The sequence below is a fragment of the Crocodylus siamensis genome, chromosome 2 (assembly GCF_052110815.1).
Source record: "Crocodylus siamensis isolate JL-2025a chromosome 2, ASM5211081v1, whole genome shotgun sequence".
Taxonomy (NCBI): Eukaryota; Metazoa; Chordata; order Crocodylia; family Crocodylidae; genus Crocodylus; species Crocodylus siamensis.
Genome location: NC_143396.1, coordinates 236,318,447 through 236,336,170, shown reverse-complemented (window position 1 = coordinate 236,336,170; position 17,724 = coordinate 236,318,447). Strand labels below are relative to the sequence as shown.

The 17,724-nt window shown below is 42.9% G+C and overlaps 1 protein-coding gene across 12 annotated transcripts in view; it reads left to right on the top strand.

Annotated features, from left to right (window-relative positions):
* RYR3 (ryanodine receptor 3) overlaps positions 1-17,724 on the top strand; it is a 541,049-nt gene that overhangs the window by 158,454 nt on the left and 364,871 nt on the right. For all 12 annotated transcript variants that reach the window (XM_090033490.1, XM_090033491.1, XM_090033488.1 and 9 more), the window contains exons 6-8: positions 120-232; positions 694-793; positions 7,208-7,301. In XM_090033490.1, the coding sequence (XP_089889616.1) occupies positions 120-232; positions 694-793; positions 7,208-7,301 (307 nt within the window). The remainder of the gene's footprint in view (positions 1-119; positions 233-693; positions 794-7,207; positions 7,302-17,724) is intronic.

The window sequence follows — 17,724 nt, the reverse complement described above, 5'->3', positions numbered from 1 at the left end:
GCAGTAAATAGAAAGTAATAAAGTATATTTATATTGTACAAAAGTATCTTCATGATGCCTTATATTGATATATTTTTGTCACATGCTCAATAATTGACATAAGTGTCTGTATCCTGTAGGTGAGGCATGCTGGTGGACAATACATCCTGCTTCTAAGCAGAGGTCAGAAGGTGAAAAAGTCCGGATTGGTGATGATCTTATCCTGGTCAGCGTGTCCTCTGAAAGATACCTGGTAAGAGGGTGTTTTGCTTAGAAAACCTTCTTCTGATTACCATCATTTAAGCAGAAACAAAAGCTGAAGCTACTCCTAATAATGAATAGAACTAGTAATAGTGCATAGATATGGACAAAATGCACTTAGTAAACTTACATACTTTATAAAGAGAGGTAGGTAGCTGTGTTATTCTGAAGAAAGCCAGAAGACAGGGCAGGCTGGCACCTTACAAACAAACTTGTTCAGACAGGCATAAGCTTTCATAGGTGCCAGCCTACTACATCTGACACTATGACTTCAAGAGAATAGGGAGTTATCACAAGAAATATCATTAAGATTTTAGAGATATTAAAAGTTGTTTCAACTAAATATTTATCTTTTTTACATTTTTGAAAGAAGACTATTTTAAATTAAGGAAATAATATTCATGCATCTTGCTCAGGGGCATGTGTGATTGTCTGTCTGTACCTCTGTTTCAGCATCTCTCCATGTCAAATGGAAACATTCAGGTGGATGCCTCCTTTATGCAAACGCTATGGAATGTCCATCCAACATGCTCAGGAAGTAGTATTACAGAAGGTTTGTTATATTAAATTATATTTTAATGTATTATATAACTTTTGCCAGCACTTTACAGAATCTAAAAATAAAAAGCACCATCCCTGAACCAAGAAGCATAACTGTAAATTACACAAGTGTGAAAAATGAACACCGAAGAGAAACAGGTTATGACTGAAGGGAAAAAGGGAAGGTTAGGTAGCACTGAAATTGAACTCACAGGTAAGAGTGGTTGATGTAATTTTAAGTTACAAAGCGAAACGAGTAGTGAAAGAAGAACACAAAAAGAGTAAAGAGTAACAAGATAAGATTCTGCAGATCACAGGAAGTGTGATAGGGCACAATAGGAGATGAGATGTAGGTAAGTCAGAGGCTGAAACAGGACTCAAAGCAGTTTTATGTGAAAAGGCATACTAAGAAAGAGAGAATCCGAGAAACTGATATATATATATCTATATAATTGATTTGTTTGAAATGTTCTGTGGAATGATTTTTTACCTCTAAAGATGTGTTCAAATCCTCCCTCTAGTGCCACATAAAAACTGTTTTTGAATAGCCACCTAGTATTCACCATGGAAATGTGCCATAATTTTCATTTTCCTGAATACATGCTAGCCAAAAAGTTGTAGATATTGGCTAAGTACAGTCAGTCAAAAACCCTGAAACAGAATCAGTTAAATTTAGGCAGCTTCCCCTCAGCTACGTAGGTTGAACCAAGAACCAACTGAACTGACATTCACTGGGCGGGGGGAAAGCCCCCTGAGGCAGGGACTCCCTAGTGCTCCCATGCTTTGCTGCATGGGCAGGTACCTGGCCCAGAGGACTTATTTTCCCATCCTCCTGTGGCAGTGGCTGAAACAATCAGCAGCTGGGAAGACGGAGGGGAGGAATTCTCCTTGGCTCCCCAGGGTTGCACCTGGCTAGGGGATCCCTGGCTGGAGTGGTGGAAGTCCCTGGAGTTGGGGCTCCCTGGTGACAACACCCCTGGGCCCTTGGGAGCTCCTTTCCCTTCCCTCCTGTGGAAGCAGCTGAAGCAAGCAGCTCTGGTGGGGAGCAGGAGGTGGAATATTCCCTCAGTTCCCGAGGCTGCCCCCAACAGGGTGGAGGGCTCAAAAAGCCTGCACCACAGGGGCTTTCCCTCCCCTGCACATGCTGTGTAGACTCTGACTAAGGGAGTCTGAGTCTGAGGATCTGTTCCCCTGCCAATTCCCTGTCTCTATTGACTGATGAATGCAGGGGGGAAGTAGGTTAGGGAGGGTATGGCAGTCTGTACTTCCACTGAAACAGACAACATCGCCCAGGGCTGCAAAGCATCCTGGGATGGTAGGGGACTGTGAGTTAACTTGAACCAGGAAGGGACGTGGGACATAAGTTCCATAAGCTGGTTTGACCTAAATCAGTTAAGTCTCATACTACATCCATCCAGGTTTGTCTTAAACTGGTTATAGCCATTTTGAAAGTGGTTTATGTGCACTGAACTTCTGTTCTGTTACAGGTTTAAATCAGTTTCCAATCACTTAAACTAGTTTATGTGTAGCTTCTGTCCCTAGCTGTTGAGGCTAAAGTACATTCATACAGAAATATTGGAAAGCATCTGCCCTATGCTGTGCTCAAACTGTTAGCCCTCTACTTTCATGAGTACACACTGTCCTCAGGTTTTTAAATTCTATATCACCTTCTGGGGACCAAATTGTGTAGGATACAGTTCTCAAACACATATATTTGGCAAGGCTACTCATTTTTGAAGTAGTATCATAATTATATTTACAACTTCTTGCTTATTTTACATTTGCATGTTTTAAAATATGGGTCCCTGTCATGTGTACTTGCATGTGCTCAACTATGACTGCATACACAATCATATGATTTGGGAGAAGTCTCCTGGGGTTCTTCTCCTGATAAAAAAACTTACCCAGGGATCCCTGAACAGACCCCTGAACTTCAGTACTAAGCCCATGAAGAGCAGAGAGCTTGCACTGCTGTCACTGCTTAGCACTCTGTGCACACATCTCAGCATCCTCTGCAGGTTGCTTCAGTCTTGTTCAGTGACAGATTGGCAGTAGTGCACAGGGTAGCCCTGACTAGCTGACCTACACTGCTCAAGGTCATCTTGTGTTTGCCTTCAGCATAATGTGAGGATTGTAAAAGGGGCATGCTCTGTGCCCTGCTTCTCTGGAGCTCAGATGAGCAGCACATCATCTCCCTGGAGGGTTTGGAAGAAAGTCCCTGAGATGCTGAGAGACTATGCTATGGCTTTTCCCAGAAGAGAATGTGTACAGGCATTCACTGTACCAGGAGAGTTTCTCCTGGGGTTGATTTAACCCTGGTCATTCCCAAATTATTTTTGTCCCAGAGGAGAATCTTTTGCTTCCATACACTCATGGTTTCTCTTGGGAGAGCATAGACTCTTCCAGGAGAAACTGAGCATCTGTATGTGGCCTATATGTATCTGTGCTAGAAAAGTATACAACAAGAATATTTAAAATGAGGGTCACATTTTGAAGGCTTAGCAATTCACTTTGATCATTAGATCAAATGTAACTTCCATTCATTCTTGAATTGGTAATTTAAGTTATTTTTGGTTTGCTTTTTGTGGTCATGGAGTTCACTTAATGACAGTTAATATTAGTTAGTGACAGATAATGTCAGACTTTCAAAGCTGGTTGCAGCAGGAACAGCACTTACCAAGTCATTTTCTATGCAAAAATGTAAGGTCACTGCAGTTCTTTTATGAGAGTAAATGTGCTAGAATTAATAAAGAAATCCTAAAAGCATTATAACTGTATAGGGGAAGGTCCATGGGTTCAGACACAGAAGAAATAAAGAAATAAGACTATTTTCCAAAGATCCTATCAGAAGGCTTGATATAGAGGAAATGTCCAAATGGAAGCACATATAAAGGGTGGGTATACAGTATATAGGGTGGGGAGACTGTTGTAATTTAGGTAAGGCTCTAGGGCAACGGTTCCCAACCTTGGGGTTGTAATGATAAAAAATGGGGTCACAGTGATAAAAAAATGGGGTCACAAAGATGCTTGACAGTGTCAACCAATTATGATGAAAATCACAGAAAAAGTGGGGAACAGCAGGTTCCTCTTGCAGGCTGTCAGAGTTCCAGCATGCAAGGGAATGCTTGCAACTGGGGGGAGTGGGAGGAGGGTAATGAAGCAGGGGGTGTCACATGCATGTGCATGCACCCTCATGCATGTGACAGCTAGGCAGTGGGGAGAGCAACTCCCACAGCTCCCTCCAAGTAAGTCTTTGGGGGGTGGGATGGGTATAGATTGAGGCTCTCAAAGTGAAGGTGAAAGGAAAGGAGTTGGCCATGGCTGGCTTTATATTGGATCCACATATCTCTTATTTTTAGATTATCTGAGCATAGAAATAGGTTTTGTGTGGCTGGTCGAGTGCACATTTTGTCCTTGACATTCAGAAAATGTAGTAACATCTGCTCTTAAGAATGGTTTGAACAAGGTATGATCAAAGGAATGGTCTAACCTCACAAAATTTAGAAAATTTAATATGGGATAAGTCAAATTCCAGAACTTGGGTAGTGTACTCATATGTTGAATCTAAAAATGGGATGGAAGTCTACTAACAGTCTTGTCTGTAATACTTACAGTGAATCCTGGATTCTAGTGGCACCCAAACAGCAAATGAACTTGCATTTCTGTATATTTGTTGTATTAGCTGACAAGTGGATAATTTATTTTGAGAAATATTTCCAATTACTATGTGTCACAAACCCTACTAAATGGGTGGGGAACCTGGGAGGTATCATGCAGATTTTCTTGTGTTTGTGTCACTGATATGGTAATGTGTGGTCTCCCCTTTGCTTTCCCCCTACTTCTTCCCTCTGCAGCCACTTACCCTCCTTCTTACTGTTAGACCCTGATCTCCCTGAGTATATGGAAGTGAGGAGCAAGTTTGAAAATACAGACCTTGAACTAAAACCCTGTAGTAATTTGCATATAGTACCCATTGACTTCATCAAGAATTGATGCATTTTACTCTTTTTGAAACAGCTGCAAATTTAAGCATAGATACTCCATCAGCAGTATTTTTGTACATATTTATATATAGTACAAACTTTTTATTATTAATATATTCCATGTTCCAGGTCAAATCAGCCAAATCAGTTCCAAATCATATAGATTTAGCAGAACTCAAGCATTCAAAAAACTGTATCAGTTGAGCAGGCAAAACTCAATTATCCTAAACACTGTGTATGGTACAACCATCAAGTATCATCTGTCCCAGACTTTCACCCTGGAACTTCAGATACTTCCAAATCCATTGGCAGGCATCCTTATATATACTTATTTATTTATTTATTAAGGAACATTTTTCAAGTTCCAAGTCAAATCAGCTAAATCCAAACCCGTGAGTCACTCAGGAACCAGATGTGGCCTTACTACCGGCAGGCATCCTCCACCCCCACCTGGGGCTTCCACTGCTTCCAAATCCTTTGACAGGCATCCTACATGCAGGCCCAAGCCCAGAGACTTGGGGTTTAGATGCCCCTGAATTTTGCTTGCCCTCAGCCATACAGCTCAGGAGTAAGCTAAGGAGAAATCTCCCATTTCCATTAAGTGGGCATAAAGCCAAGATCTCCCCACTGGAAGTGGAAGTGGGAGGTTAGCTATACGTTACCTCCACCCAGGTACTACTTCTTGCCAGAAAAGTGGTTATCCCCAGGAACTAGGAAAAATGCCTTAGTAGTCAAGTTATTTCCCCCTTGTACCTGATACTAGTTCAAAACCAAAAGGCTCGTGATTTACTGTGTAGTTTATTGGGTTGGGCCTCAGCAGCATCAACATTCCATGGTGACCCCACAGCTTAGTACTGCGCAATATGTGTGTGTGTGCTCCAGATACCTTTGACAAAGGATCCAAGTGCTAATTAACCCCCACTCGTGTCTGAAACTGGGTTTTGAGACCTTGGACTCACCAAAAATTATATGTAGATGAGGCACATGGCAACCTGGTCCACCTCCACCTTGTTAAGGGTAGGGCTGCACTAATTGCATGTGACAGGCTGAGAGATGGGGCAATGGAGGGATTCTGGGTGAATTTTTGGGCTCCCATTTTCAATACATTTAAAGCTGGTGAAGAAGCAGGAACCATTGGAAATGGGAAAGAAAGGCACAGCTCGGCTGTGTGAGTGAAGAGTAAATTGAAATATAGTCGGTGTAGTGGCTCACCCTGACTGTAGAAAGAGGGGGACTGAACAAAAAGGATACTACCACATATCTTGTTCAGATGGGCTGCACTTAACTCTTCCTTGTGGTACTTACCTGGCAGGGGACATGCCATGATCACCACCATGGTGGAGGTAGTCTTGGTTCAAGTGATTTTGCTGTACCTGGAAAGGGAGATCCCCTTCTCCCTGCCCTTGAATGGCTTTGTGTAGCTGAGGTTGGAAACTTGTCCACTGAAATGCTAGCAGGCACCCCTAAGAGAGTGTACTCCAGTGGGAGGATCTCAGCTACACACTTTATTTTATGGAGATGGGATGGGGCTGTTTGGCTAAGGCCAGTCGAGATTTAGGGGCATCTGAACCCCAAGACCTTCTGGCTGGGGGCTTGCATGTAGGATGCCTGCCATGGATTTGGAAGTATCTGAAGCCCCAGATGGAATTTGGAACTGATTTGACTAATTTGGCCTGAGACAAAATAAATTTTAAAATAGTGGTAGGTTCTAATCGGTATATTTGTCCCATATGGGCTATGTGTTTTATAGTCACATTCAGTATTGTCTGCATTTAATCACCTTTATAGTTGGTTTCCATTACTGAGCACATGCTGCTTTTGGCACCAGTTTAATGATAGACATTTAATGAGGTTTCTTTGTATGCAGATGTAAGACAAAGGCTTGTTTCCCCCTGTGCTGACTGGGGGGTGGGAACCTCCTCTTGTGTTCAAGTAAATATGATAACTGGTAAGATAAGAACAGTTTACAGTAAGGTCCTGATGAATCATTTTTTTTCCACTTTGCCGCTGTGAGACAAAGTGCCTATATTTGACCTGCAATCTCTGTGTTAAATGGGTTGGAAAGTTAGCCTCCATTAAAAGCAAAATCTACATAAGAGATGTGTTTTTCTCTCCCCCAGTCACCTGCTACGTTTGTGAAGTTTTCATTTTGACACAAATTATAATTGTCAGCACAAGCTGATAGCCTCATTTATATTGTAGACATTTTAAATTTCAATAATTTGGAGAATTCTCTATCCTATCTGTCATCTTCAAAACTATTGATACGCAATATATTTTATTCAAGACCAATTGTTTTACCTACTTGCTCAGTTTCACTGCTGAATTTAAATTCTGGATAAATCCAAGTTTTGTAACGTCATTTTCACAATCACTACAACATTTGGATAGTTATTTTATCAATGTTTTTAACAAGATAATGACAGACTTTCATTCTTTTGCAGGATTTCTACTGGGTGGACATGTGGTACGATTTTTTCATGGCCATGATGAGTGTTTGACAATCCCATCTACAGATCAGAATGATTTACAGCAAAAGTAAGTGAACATCATACATTTTTCCTTCTCCATGAAAATTAAATTACAGCTTCTCTTTTCAGTTATTTTTTTCCTCAATACTTTTATATACAAGGGTACACATGTATAACAATATAAAATTATACAAAGTGTGTACGTGTATGTGTGAGAGAGAGACAGAGAGACAGAGAACAGAAAACCCATAGCATTTTTAGAACTAGATACAATGAGGAGGCTAACAACCTCTTTGCTTCAGGGTCTATTTCTTGTAGGAAAGAATGGTGTTTACTACAATCCATTTGTTCAGCCTGTTCCAGGAAGCCCAGAACACAGTTCCTTTAATAAAAGAAACTACCAATATGTCACATATTGGTAGTTTCTTCTGTCCTGTTTATTTAAATTTTGCAGAATATTTCTTCAATGAAAGCCATACTTAATGGTGTAGTTCACATAGTGACAGATCTTATCTCTGTAGAACCACTTCTGTTTCCTTCATGGAGGCAGAAGAATATTAGCATAGGAGACAGGCTTATTGTGCAGCAGAAAATAAGGTTTTTCACCAGCTTAAGGTATGATGGGTAGCATAGAGGGAAAAGCTGGGAAGGTTCCTCTGCAAACCTTATTTATGCAGATGCTGTTATAAAGGCACATGGAGGAGCAATAACTATGTAATTAGTAGTAAGTAGTAGTATGATGGTGGTAGTGGTTGTTGTTATTACTGTTAATGAAAACAACAAGCAGTTATAGCTGCTACTTTGCCCACCATAGTGCTAGAGCCTTAATCATGCAGTTGGGGCCCCATTTTGCTAAATTCTATATAAACACAAAACAAGATTAGCTCTGACACAAGGAATGTAGAATTTAAATACAAGACAAAAGGCAACAGATGGAGACAGACAGATGGGGAAGTATAGGGAAACAACGAGAAAACATTGGCTAGAATGATAAGCAGTTGTTTCAGCCCACCAGCAGCCTATCCATTATTTAAAAAAAAAAATCTATAGGCAACACAAAAAGAGACTTCTAAAACAGAATTTAATGAGAAACATGAGTTTGTTTGACAGATGTTTATAGGTAGTATCTCCCAAATGTAAGGGACAACATAAGAGAAACCGTAAATAACCCCATTTGAAAAGTCAGCAAGCAGATGATGAAATTGGTATTGCTAGCTGAATGGGGCAAAATGTAGATAAGTATCTTGTATCTCATGAGAAACAGAGGGGACCCATAAAAGGGACGCAAACAGAGAAGTGACTTTTGCAGCAGTATTCTGAAAGGGTATTAGTGGATATCCAGATTGAATGTGTCAAAGCCATACAGAAAGGTGCTGTGGTAATTGAGATATCAGTTTATGATTGTATAATATTGTATGACTCGGTTTACTTCCTTGGTCTGGCTTACTGGCCTTTGACCCAATAAATGTATTTACTGAAGAGACTGTCTGCTAGGCAACTTGGAACTGTGAGTTGCACTAGGTCACCCCAAGAGGAGGTGAAGACCTTCTCTCAGAAACAGAACTGGATGCTAGCTCCGTGAATCCTGTTCACCCATATAACCAAAACTCCTGTCCTGTTCTCATCAACTGATATCTCAGTTACTCCAAAATCTTTCTTTATGGAATCCCAACAGTGGGATGATGGAGAGATGAGACTACTCTGAAAGAAATGCTGAAGGAGCAGTTAGGGAGATAGAAGGTAAGTCAAGATACTTTGGAATAATGAAAACCAAAGAAAATAAAAGAATAGCATTGTGGTCTATGTAAAAGGTGGCTGACTGTCAAAGAAGAAACTAGTTAATGGATCACTGGTTCTGAGATTTGGCTAGGAAGAATTAAGTACAGACTTTAAGAGCTGAGTACAAGGGGTAGAAGCAAGTTTGTATTGAGTCTAGGCAGGAGCATAAGGAAAGGAAAACCAGAGAGTTATTTTAAAGTGTATTCAGTGAATTTATAGATGAAACAGAGATGGGGTATTAAGGAGCTAGAGTTGGGTGAGGATTTGAGAAGATGGTGAAAAAGCAGCTATGATTCTGGGTATAGGATAGTTAAGTTGGAAAAGTAATGTTTAGGTAGAATTAAGGTAAAGTGAGATGTAACAGGGGGCCTTCTTGGGACTGGCCCACCATTGGCCTGCTCACCTGTTCCTGCCTCACTCGCCTGCCACACCTTGTTGTTTCATAATTGGTTCTAATTAGGCAAGAGGCTGCCCATTCTTGCACTGATGCCAGGGGGCATTCTCTGCAGCTGCAGTCCTCCCTTACGTTCCAGCCCAAACCTCACAGATGGCATCCAGGTGACGCAACACTCCTGGCCTACAGCTGGACCAAGCTTAGGCCTCATTGTCGCGCCTCATTCATACACACACTCATACCACCCTCCTCTCACTAAGGCCTCTTACACTCCACCCCCTCTCACAGGGTCTCCTTCATGCATCCACAACTTATACCGCCTTGCTTCCTCTCAGAGTGGCCCCCTTAGGCCACAGGCTTTATCTAGTGCACACCTTGGGTGGCATCTTTTGGGCCTCGTCCATAACCCTCACCAGGGTAGTGGCCAGCCAATTACCCAACCTGTGCCAAGCTTGCACTGGCCCCTCCCAGGGCAACTCTACGCAAATCTACACACACACACACACGGCTCCCAGCCCTATGGCTTCCCACCACCCTCAGTGGGGCTCTACATCTCTGCCCCGTGACTGCTCACTGGGGCTACAGGTTTTTCCTCTCTGGTGGAGGCTCAGGTGAGCGTAGCCATACCTGGTCCCAGCTTCTATCCACAGTGATGTGAAGGCTAGGGGTTATTGAGGTGCCCCAACCTGCCTTCCACCAGTGTGGTAACTGGCCTGATATTTCCTGGGGGCTCTCACACAACTGGAGCCCCACCAGTCCACCCACTCTTGGCAGGGTGCAGTTTTAGGTCATGCCCAGGACCAAGACCCTCTTCCTTCTACCTTCAGATGTTCCATTCAGTAGTTCAGCCTGGTGGTGTTTCTGCCTGTCTGCCAGCAGCAATCTGCTCTCTTTATATAGGCAGCCAGTGTCTCAAAATGGCTACTGCAATCAAGCAGCTACTGGATGTTTGGCTCAGCCCTTAAAGTGGCAGACACCAACAGTGTCCTGCCACACTGGAAAAAGAAATAATGATTTTTTAGCGAAGGAATGACACCAGAATTTGTAGTAGGCATGCATCACAGCCTGAGAGAAGGTATGATGGAAGTGGATGTTGAGAATTAACCAGTGCTGGAGTGTTAATAGGATAATCAAATGAGAAAAGGAATTAGCAACACAAAAAAGTGAAGCATAGACATGATCAACCACCGCATCAATGGAGGAAAGGGGAAAGAGAGCAAGGAACACATACATGCCTAAGAGCAGAGAAGAAAATAACAGCTGCAATGGTCTGGAAGTCATGGACAGGCCAGATGACAGGGCATGAAAGACTGGATGATGAGTGACACTCCAAAAGAATAGGTGCCAATCAAGAAAGGGAAGCTTATTAGGGTGATGAGAGAGTTCATAGAGTGCTAGGTGAAGCTAGTTTTGCTGATTAGTAGAATAGGGATGATGAAGACAAGAGCATAACTAGGGCAGAACAAGCAGGGTACAGGGCAACACACAGCAGCAACAACCAGTCTTTAAGATCTCATATTGAACTAATGGCGTCCTCTGCTCTCTGGTATTTGGCATTCCTACTTCCCCCAATCAATAGCATCTCTGCCCAGGACACCAACATTCCTAATATGCTTCAGATAACAGTTTAAGTGATGTTGTAGCTGTAATAGTCTGTGCTGAATATAAAAGCATGTCTAAGTCTATCCCAATCATATAGCTGGCCCAAAAGATATCACACACAAAAAAAATCCTTGCCTCTTGCCTAGTTGTACCTCTGCCAGAGAGTGAGGAAATGCACAGCTAAGGAATCAGATGGAACATGGAAGATGACAGTGAGGAGAGCTTGAAGTAAAGGAAGGGGAGGGGAGAAACAGAGGTTGAAATAAAAAATAAAATATTCTGGATAGGATGGAGGATGACAGCAATGTGGAGCGTGAGGGGAGAGCGGCCTCAGTTTTGTTCAAACAAGAAGAAAAGGAATAAAAGGAGAAGGAGAAAGAAGGGATCAGAAGGAGCAGGAATGGAAAAGGAGAAATGTAATTCTCCCACCCTGATTTAGTTCACAGTAGGGTGTGTGCAAAAGAGTTTGCTGCAAGATAGAGCAGCTGCAGAGGCAGGTTTAGACAAAAAGGATCCAGGTCTCTGAGTGTCAGGAACATGATGGAGTATTACTAAGGGGTTGTGGATAGTTGAGATTCTCTTAGATATGGTTCAGACATCATCAGTGAAAGTGTTAAATATATTTCAGTTTCAGGGATTATGTTTTGTTCTCAGAAACACTTTTGAAAGATGATCAGATGTAAATGACATAAGTGTGGCCATAATTTGATTAGCACAATGTTCATTATGATTGATAATGCATGTACAGAACACATCTTTCAGATCATGAGCTGAGCTTCCAGACTTGACAGCTGTGCAAACAAAAATTATACTAAGCAGAACTGATCTGGAAATCACTGAGGCACATTGCTAACCTACAGTGACAATTTAGTTTCCTTTCAGAATATAGTTTAAGGCACTGTATATTCAGTGATATGTAACACATTTGTGCACAAATGCACATTATTCTATAGGTTTTAGGGCAGGAATTCTGCAGACCAATGTGCTTAGATGTAATTTGAGATAATTTGTTGTACATTCTGTTGTAAAACAAAAAGCATATGCAACAAAAGTTCAGCTCTCTTAAGAGGTAAGTACAAATGTAATAGGCCTTTCCAGACAAAATGCAGTCTGGCTTGCTTCTGATGTCACTCCTGCCTTGACATTCAAGCAACAGAAAATGTGTACCTTTATCACTGTCATGTAAGGCCTGTACTTGGAAGTCAATAAGCTTAAAGGGTAAATATTCCTAAACTAAACTGGTGTGAACAGTCCCCTTTGAAAATGGTATTTTGTAGAGAGGAAACAAAATCATGTTATATAGATCAAATGTGGATTTGGCCATCAAACTATTCTTTTTCCTTACCATTGAACTAAGCAGAACTTTCTTGTGGTGATTTCTCTTTCAGCATTCATGTTTTTTCTATTTGAACATCTATCATGCTTCTTTGAACACAATCCCAATATTAACAGAGGAAGCAGTTCTGCAATTTATTGTGTTCCTTTGCACAAATGCTAAAAATTGACCACACTGTTTCATTTCTTAATCTTTCACTTTCCCTTTTCACATTTGGGAAAAGAAAATATAATCACAGACATTAACCTCTTTAACTGTCTGAGAGATGCAAAGGAATTAATAACTGGAAATTATGATGCACATGTTTAAACTTGGCATGAATCAAGATGCTTATTGAGTAGCTCAACTGACTCTTCTGGCAGGAGGGGAAAGCAAATACATAAAGAGAAAAGTTATATGGATACATCTGCATGCAAATGCACCCTCCAAAACATATTAAGGCAGATCTACATGCTACCATTGATGTGAGAAACAGTGCTGTAGCAATTAAGTTTGGTGCCTGGAGCAAAGCCCACAGTGACAACCCACCCTTACTCCATGTGCAGGTCCAGGGGGCACATGCCCCCACAAGCTTACCCATGAGTGCACACAGCTGCAGGAACCTCGCATCCCCATGCCACCCCAAACGAGCCGCTCTCAGGTCTAGTCCATGTGTGCCCCATCTGGGCAATGCCTCTTTGCACCCCTTTCCTTTGGCGCCTGGGGCAGTCACCCCACTCCTCCCCTCCCCGCTCCCTTTGCTATGGTACTGGTGAGAAAGAGAAGATAGCCAGTTCCAGACAATAAGATGGAAGGGTTGGGGGGGGGAGGGGGAGAGGGGTTGTTTTGGTTTGTTTGGAGTTGTTAGGGGTTTTTTTTAACTATTGAGCTTATACAAATGGATCTTTGTTTCATGCTCAGAGTCAGAAAAATGTATTTTGGTTTAATATAATAATAAACAATTTGCACTTCTATAGTAGAAAGATGTGATGGTCTGAAGTGAGGTAGAAGGTAAGGCAGGGTGGCAATGTACTCATTAAGAAAGACATTAACTTTGTTAGGTGAAATAGTAGACTCTCCATCATTTACTAAAGATGATGGTATAATAGTTACATTAAATAACATCATAGAAGAAAAGAATACCCATTTGCTTTAACTTCAGATTAACTAGTCTAAAAGTGTGTGATAAGGTTCTTACACAGCATAGATGGCAACTTTTAATTTCTCTCCAAAGATACATTTTTCCAACATCTCCAACAGAAAAGATTAGTGGACATGTTGGCACCTGTAGTCTGAATATTTTCAAGCTCTTTAACTGGCTTGGCTGAACATTCTGCATAGGGCAATATCACAATGTTTGTCCTTTATGAAAACTGCTTGATCCAAATGAACTAATATGGCAACAACAACAAATGTCAGGCTTTTCAACTGACATTTCAGAAAAGTCTTCATCAATGTATAAGACTGATGTGTACCGAAGACCATCACCTGTGAAAGCTGCTGCCTATGTGGATCAGTTAGTTGCTAAGATGTCATCCTGCCTACCTTCTGTCTTGTTTTTATCATAGTTTCTATTAAAGGAGTTCAAATCACTTAAAAACATTAATTAATTAATCTCATCAGACCTCTTTTGGGAATGTAAATGTCATAATTCCCTTTTCCACATTAAGAAATGGAAGTACAAAAACATTTAGAGTCTTATCCAAGAAATAAGTTGAAGATCTCATTACTGGTCTTATATCTACTGATTTTCAATTCCCTGATGTAACCCCTAGGTCATGTTTTAGAATGAATAAGACAATCTTCCAGCCAAAAGCCAGAAATCTGGATTCAAAGCATTAAAGTTTTTTCTCACCTGCTGCTAAACTGATTGCTCCCATATGTGCATGAAAATTGTGGGAGATAACCAGTGTGGGGTCAAGAAAGATAAGTCAACTTGTAATCAGATATTGTCAATGAGGGTGTTACTGGAAAAGGAAAGTTGTGAAAGTGTATGTTAAGTTCGCATAGACTTTGGCAAAGCACATGATGCTATGAGAGGAGAGTCACTATGGTCAATCATAGCGGGACTTGGAATTCACGAAAAAGGTGTATGCTTTACTAAAGATGTGCACTGAAGGATAAAGAAGGGATGGGAATTCATGCCTTCATCTCAGCGAGATGGTCCTCCCATCGACAGAATGCTATCAGACTCAATGGAAATCAATAGCAGGCTCAAACAAGGAGATGTACTGTCACTGAATGGATCAGTAATCTCTTAATTCTCCACACTCGGACATCTCCTAAATTTACATGCTCCTCAGTATCATATTCCAGAAATGGTACTAGTGGTGTGGATTACTGTATCTATGTTACTGCAGTGGTTCTCAAACTTTTCAGACTCAAGGCACCCCTTGCTATACTCAAAACATCCTTTGAAAATGCCAGTTTTTCGTTTTCACTTAATTTTTTACTGGAGAGAATTTTAATGGAGCAATTCCTCTTTTGCAAAGATCTTGGAAAAAACACAGCAGACCAGAATGTTTAATCCTATAGATTCCTACTTGAAATTTAAGGCTTTATTCTGTAAATTATGTTTGCACACCCAATAACACTAACATGGTATGGCACTCCACCACATCCCTGAAAGGCTATCAAGCCACCACAGGGAGCCATGGCATGCTGGTTGAGAATCACTGTTATAGTGAGCCACTCAAACTGAAAGTGGTAAAGAATCCAGCAGCTACTCTGTTCATTTTCAGCTGCAATTTAAAGTGCTGATCTTTACCTTTACAGTCTTGTGGGACTTGGCCTACGTGTCCCAGGAACTGCATCATTCTCTGCTTATCGCCAAAGCATTTGAGGATTTCATTTCCTTGAAGGTGACAGTCTGAATATTTGAGCAGCAAAAAATGGAGCAGCTCAGCTGTGGAATTAATTTGCCCTCTTGGTCTGTCAGAACCTAAATTAAGCCCAACTATTTCTTCTCTTGAGCAGCAGAAAGAGTGTATTAATATTAAGTTTATCTCTCATTTGGGCGACAGCGATCATCGCCTGCTGGAATTCACCATCCAGAGCAAGGTGGCAAAGGCATGCAGTAAGGCAGCGGCCCTAGATTTTAGGAGGGCAGACTTCAACGAGCTAAGGAGGATAGTTGGAGAAGCGCTGAGGTCCCGGGGGGGAGGGGAGCCAGGTGTCCAAGGAGAGTGGTCGCTCCTTAAGGAGACGATCCTCCAAGCCCAAAGGAAGATAATCCCAAGGAGGATGAAAGGGAGCAGGAGAGCACACAAGCCTCTGTGGCTCACCAAAAGAATCCGGGAATGTCTCCTTGCTAAAAAGGAAGCTTATACCCAGTGGAAAGAAGGGGTCATCACTAGGGAGGGCTATTCTGTAGTTGCTCGGGGATGTAGGGGGGCAGTTAGGAAGGCCAAGGCAGAGATGGAACTGGGACTAGCTTCCCAGATTAAGGACAATAAGAAGTCTTTTTTTAAATACGTAGGGGGTAAAAAGAAGGTCCCGGGTAATGTGGGGCCCTTGCAGGATGACATGGGTAACTTGGTTGTCACACCAGACGGCAAAGCTAACATGTTTAACGATTTCTTTGTCTCCATCTTCCTAAGTAGGGACCAGAACAGCCACCTCCCTGCTGGGCCCCCCTCGGGCCCCTGAGGAGGCACACCTGGGCCACGGGTTAGCGAGGATTTAGTTAGGGAGCTTCTGGAGGGGTTGGACGTATTCAAGTCAGCCGGCCCAGATGATCTCCACCCTAGAGTTCTAAAGGAGCTGGCCGGGGTCATTGCAAGTCCCCTGGCACAACTTTATGAGCACTCGTGGTACTCTGGTGAGGTACCGGAGGACTGGAAGAGGGCCAACGTGGTCCCCATCTTCAAAAAAGGCAGGAAGGAGGACCCGGGAAACTATAGGCCGCTTAGTCTCACCTTGATCCTAGGCAAGCTGTTCGAGAAAATTATGCTGGCACACATCCAGGAGGGGCCAGCAGGAGACTGCATGCTTAGGGGCAACCAACATGGGTTCATCAGTGGAAGGTCCTGTCAGACCAACCTGGTGGCCTTTTACGATCAGATCACCAGATCGTTAGATGCAGGGGTAGCAGTGGATATAGTCTTCCTGGACTTCCGGAAGGCTTTTGACACTGTCTCTCACCCTGTTCTCATTAAGAAACTGGGGGGCTGTGGTGTAGAAACCCACACAGTCAAATGGGTCGCCAACTGGCTGGAGGGCCGCACCCAGAGGGTGGTGGTGGATGGGTCCTTCTCAACCTGGATGGACGTGGGCAGTGGGGTTCCACAGGGCTCGGTCCGCGGGCCCACACTGTTCAACATCTTCATCAGTGATTTGGATGAGGGGGTAAAAAGCACCCTGTTCAAATTTGCTGATGACGCTAAGATGTGGGGGGACATGGGTACATTGGAAGGATGCAACAGGCTACAATCAGACCTCAACAGGTTACAAGGGTGGGCGGACGAGAATAGGATGGGTTTCAACACAGACAAGTGCAAGGTGATGCACCTCAGGAGGAACAACCGGCACCATACCTACAGGTTGGGGAACTCCCCTCTTATCAGCACGGAGGCGGAAAGGGATCTGGGGGTCATCATTGACTCCAAGATGAACGGGCCAGCAGTGTGGAGAGGCAGTCAGGAAGGCCAACCGCACCTTGGGATGCATCCACAGATGCATCTCGAGCAGGTCCAAGGAGGTGATCCTCCCCCTCTATGCGGCACTGGTCAGGCCGCAGCTGGAGTATTGCGTCCAATTCTGGGCGCGGCACTTGAAGAGGGATGTCGACATCGTGGAGAGGGTCCAGAGGAGGGCCACTCGTATGATCAGGGGACAACAGGGCAGGCCCTATGAGGACAGGCTGCGGGACCTGAACCTGTGCAGCCTCCAAAAGAGAAGGCTGTGGGGGGATCTTGTGGCCTGTTATAAACTGGTCAGGGGGGGATCATCAGGCATTGGGGGAGTCACTGTTTCCCTGAGCACCGCCAGGAGTGACCAGGAATAACGGTCACAAGCTGGCAGAGGGTAGGTTTAGGTTAGATATCAGGAGGCGCTACTTCACAGTCAGGGCGGCTAGGGTCTGGAACCAGCTTCCAAGGGAAGTGGTGCAGGCTTCTACCCTGGGGGTCTTTAAGAGGAGGTTGGATGAACATCTTGCTGGGGTCATTTGACCCCAATATACTTTCCTGCCATGGCAGGGGGTCGCACTAGATGATCTGCTCAGGTCCTTTCCGACCCTACAAACTATGAAACTATGAAACTATGAAATAATGATATACTCACAGAATAGTTGCTCCTTTTCTCCAAAATAATGCTACTGAAAACTGGAGTGTGGCCATTATGCCCTCCCTAAAGCAAGACTGAGACAGCATCAGTGCTAAACAGAAGTTGAAGCTGTGT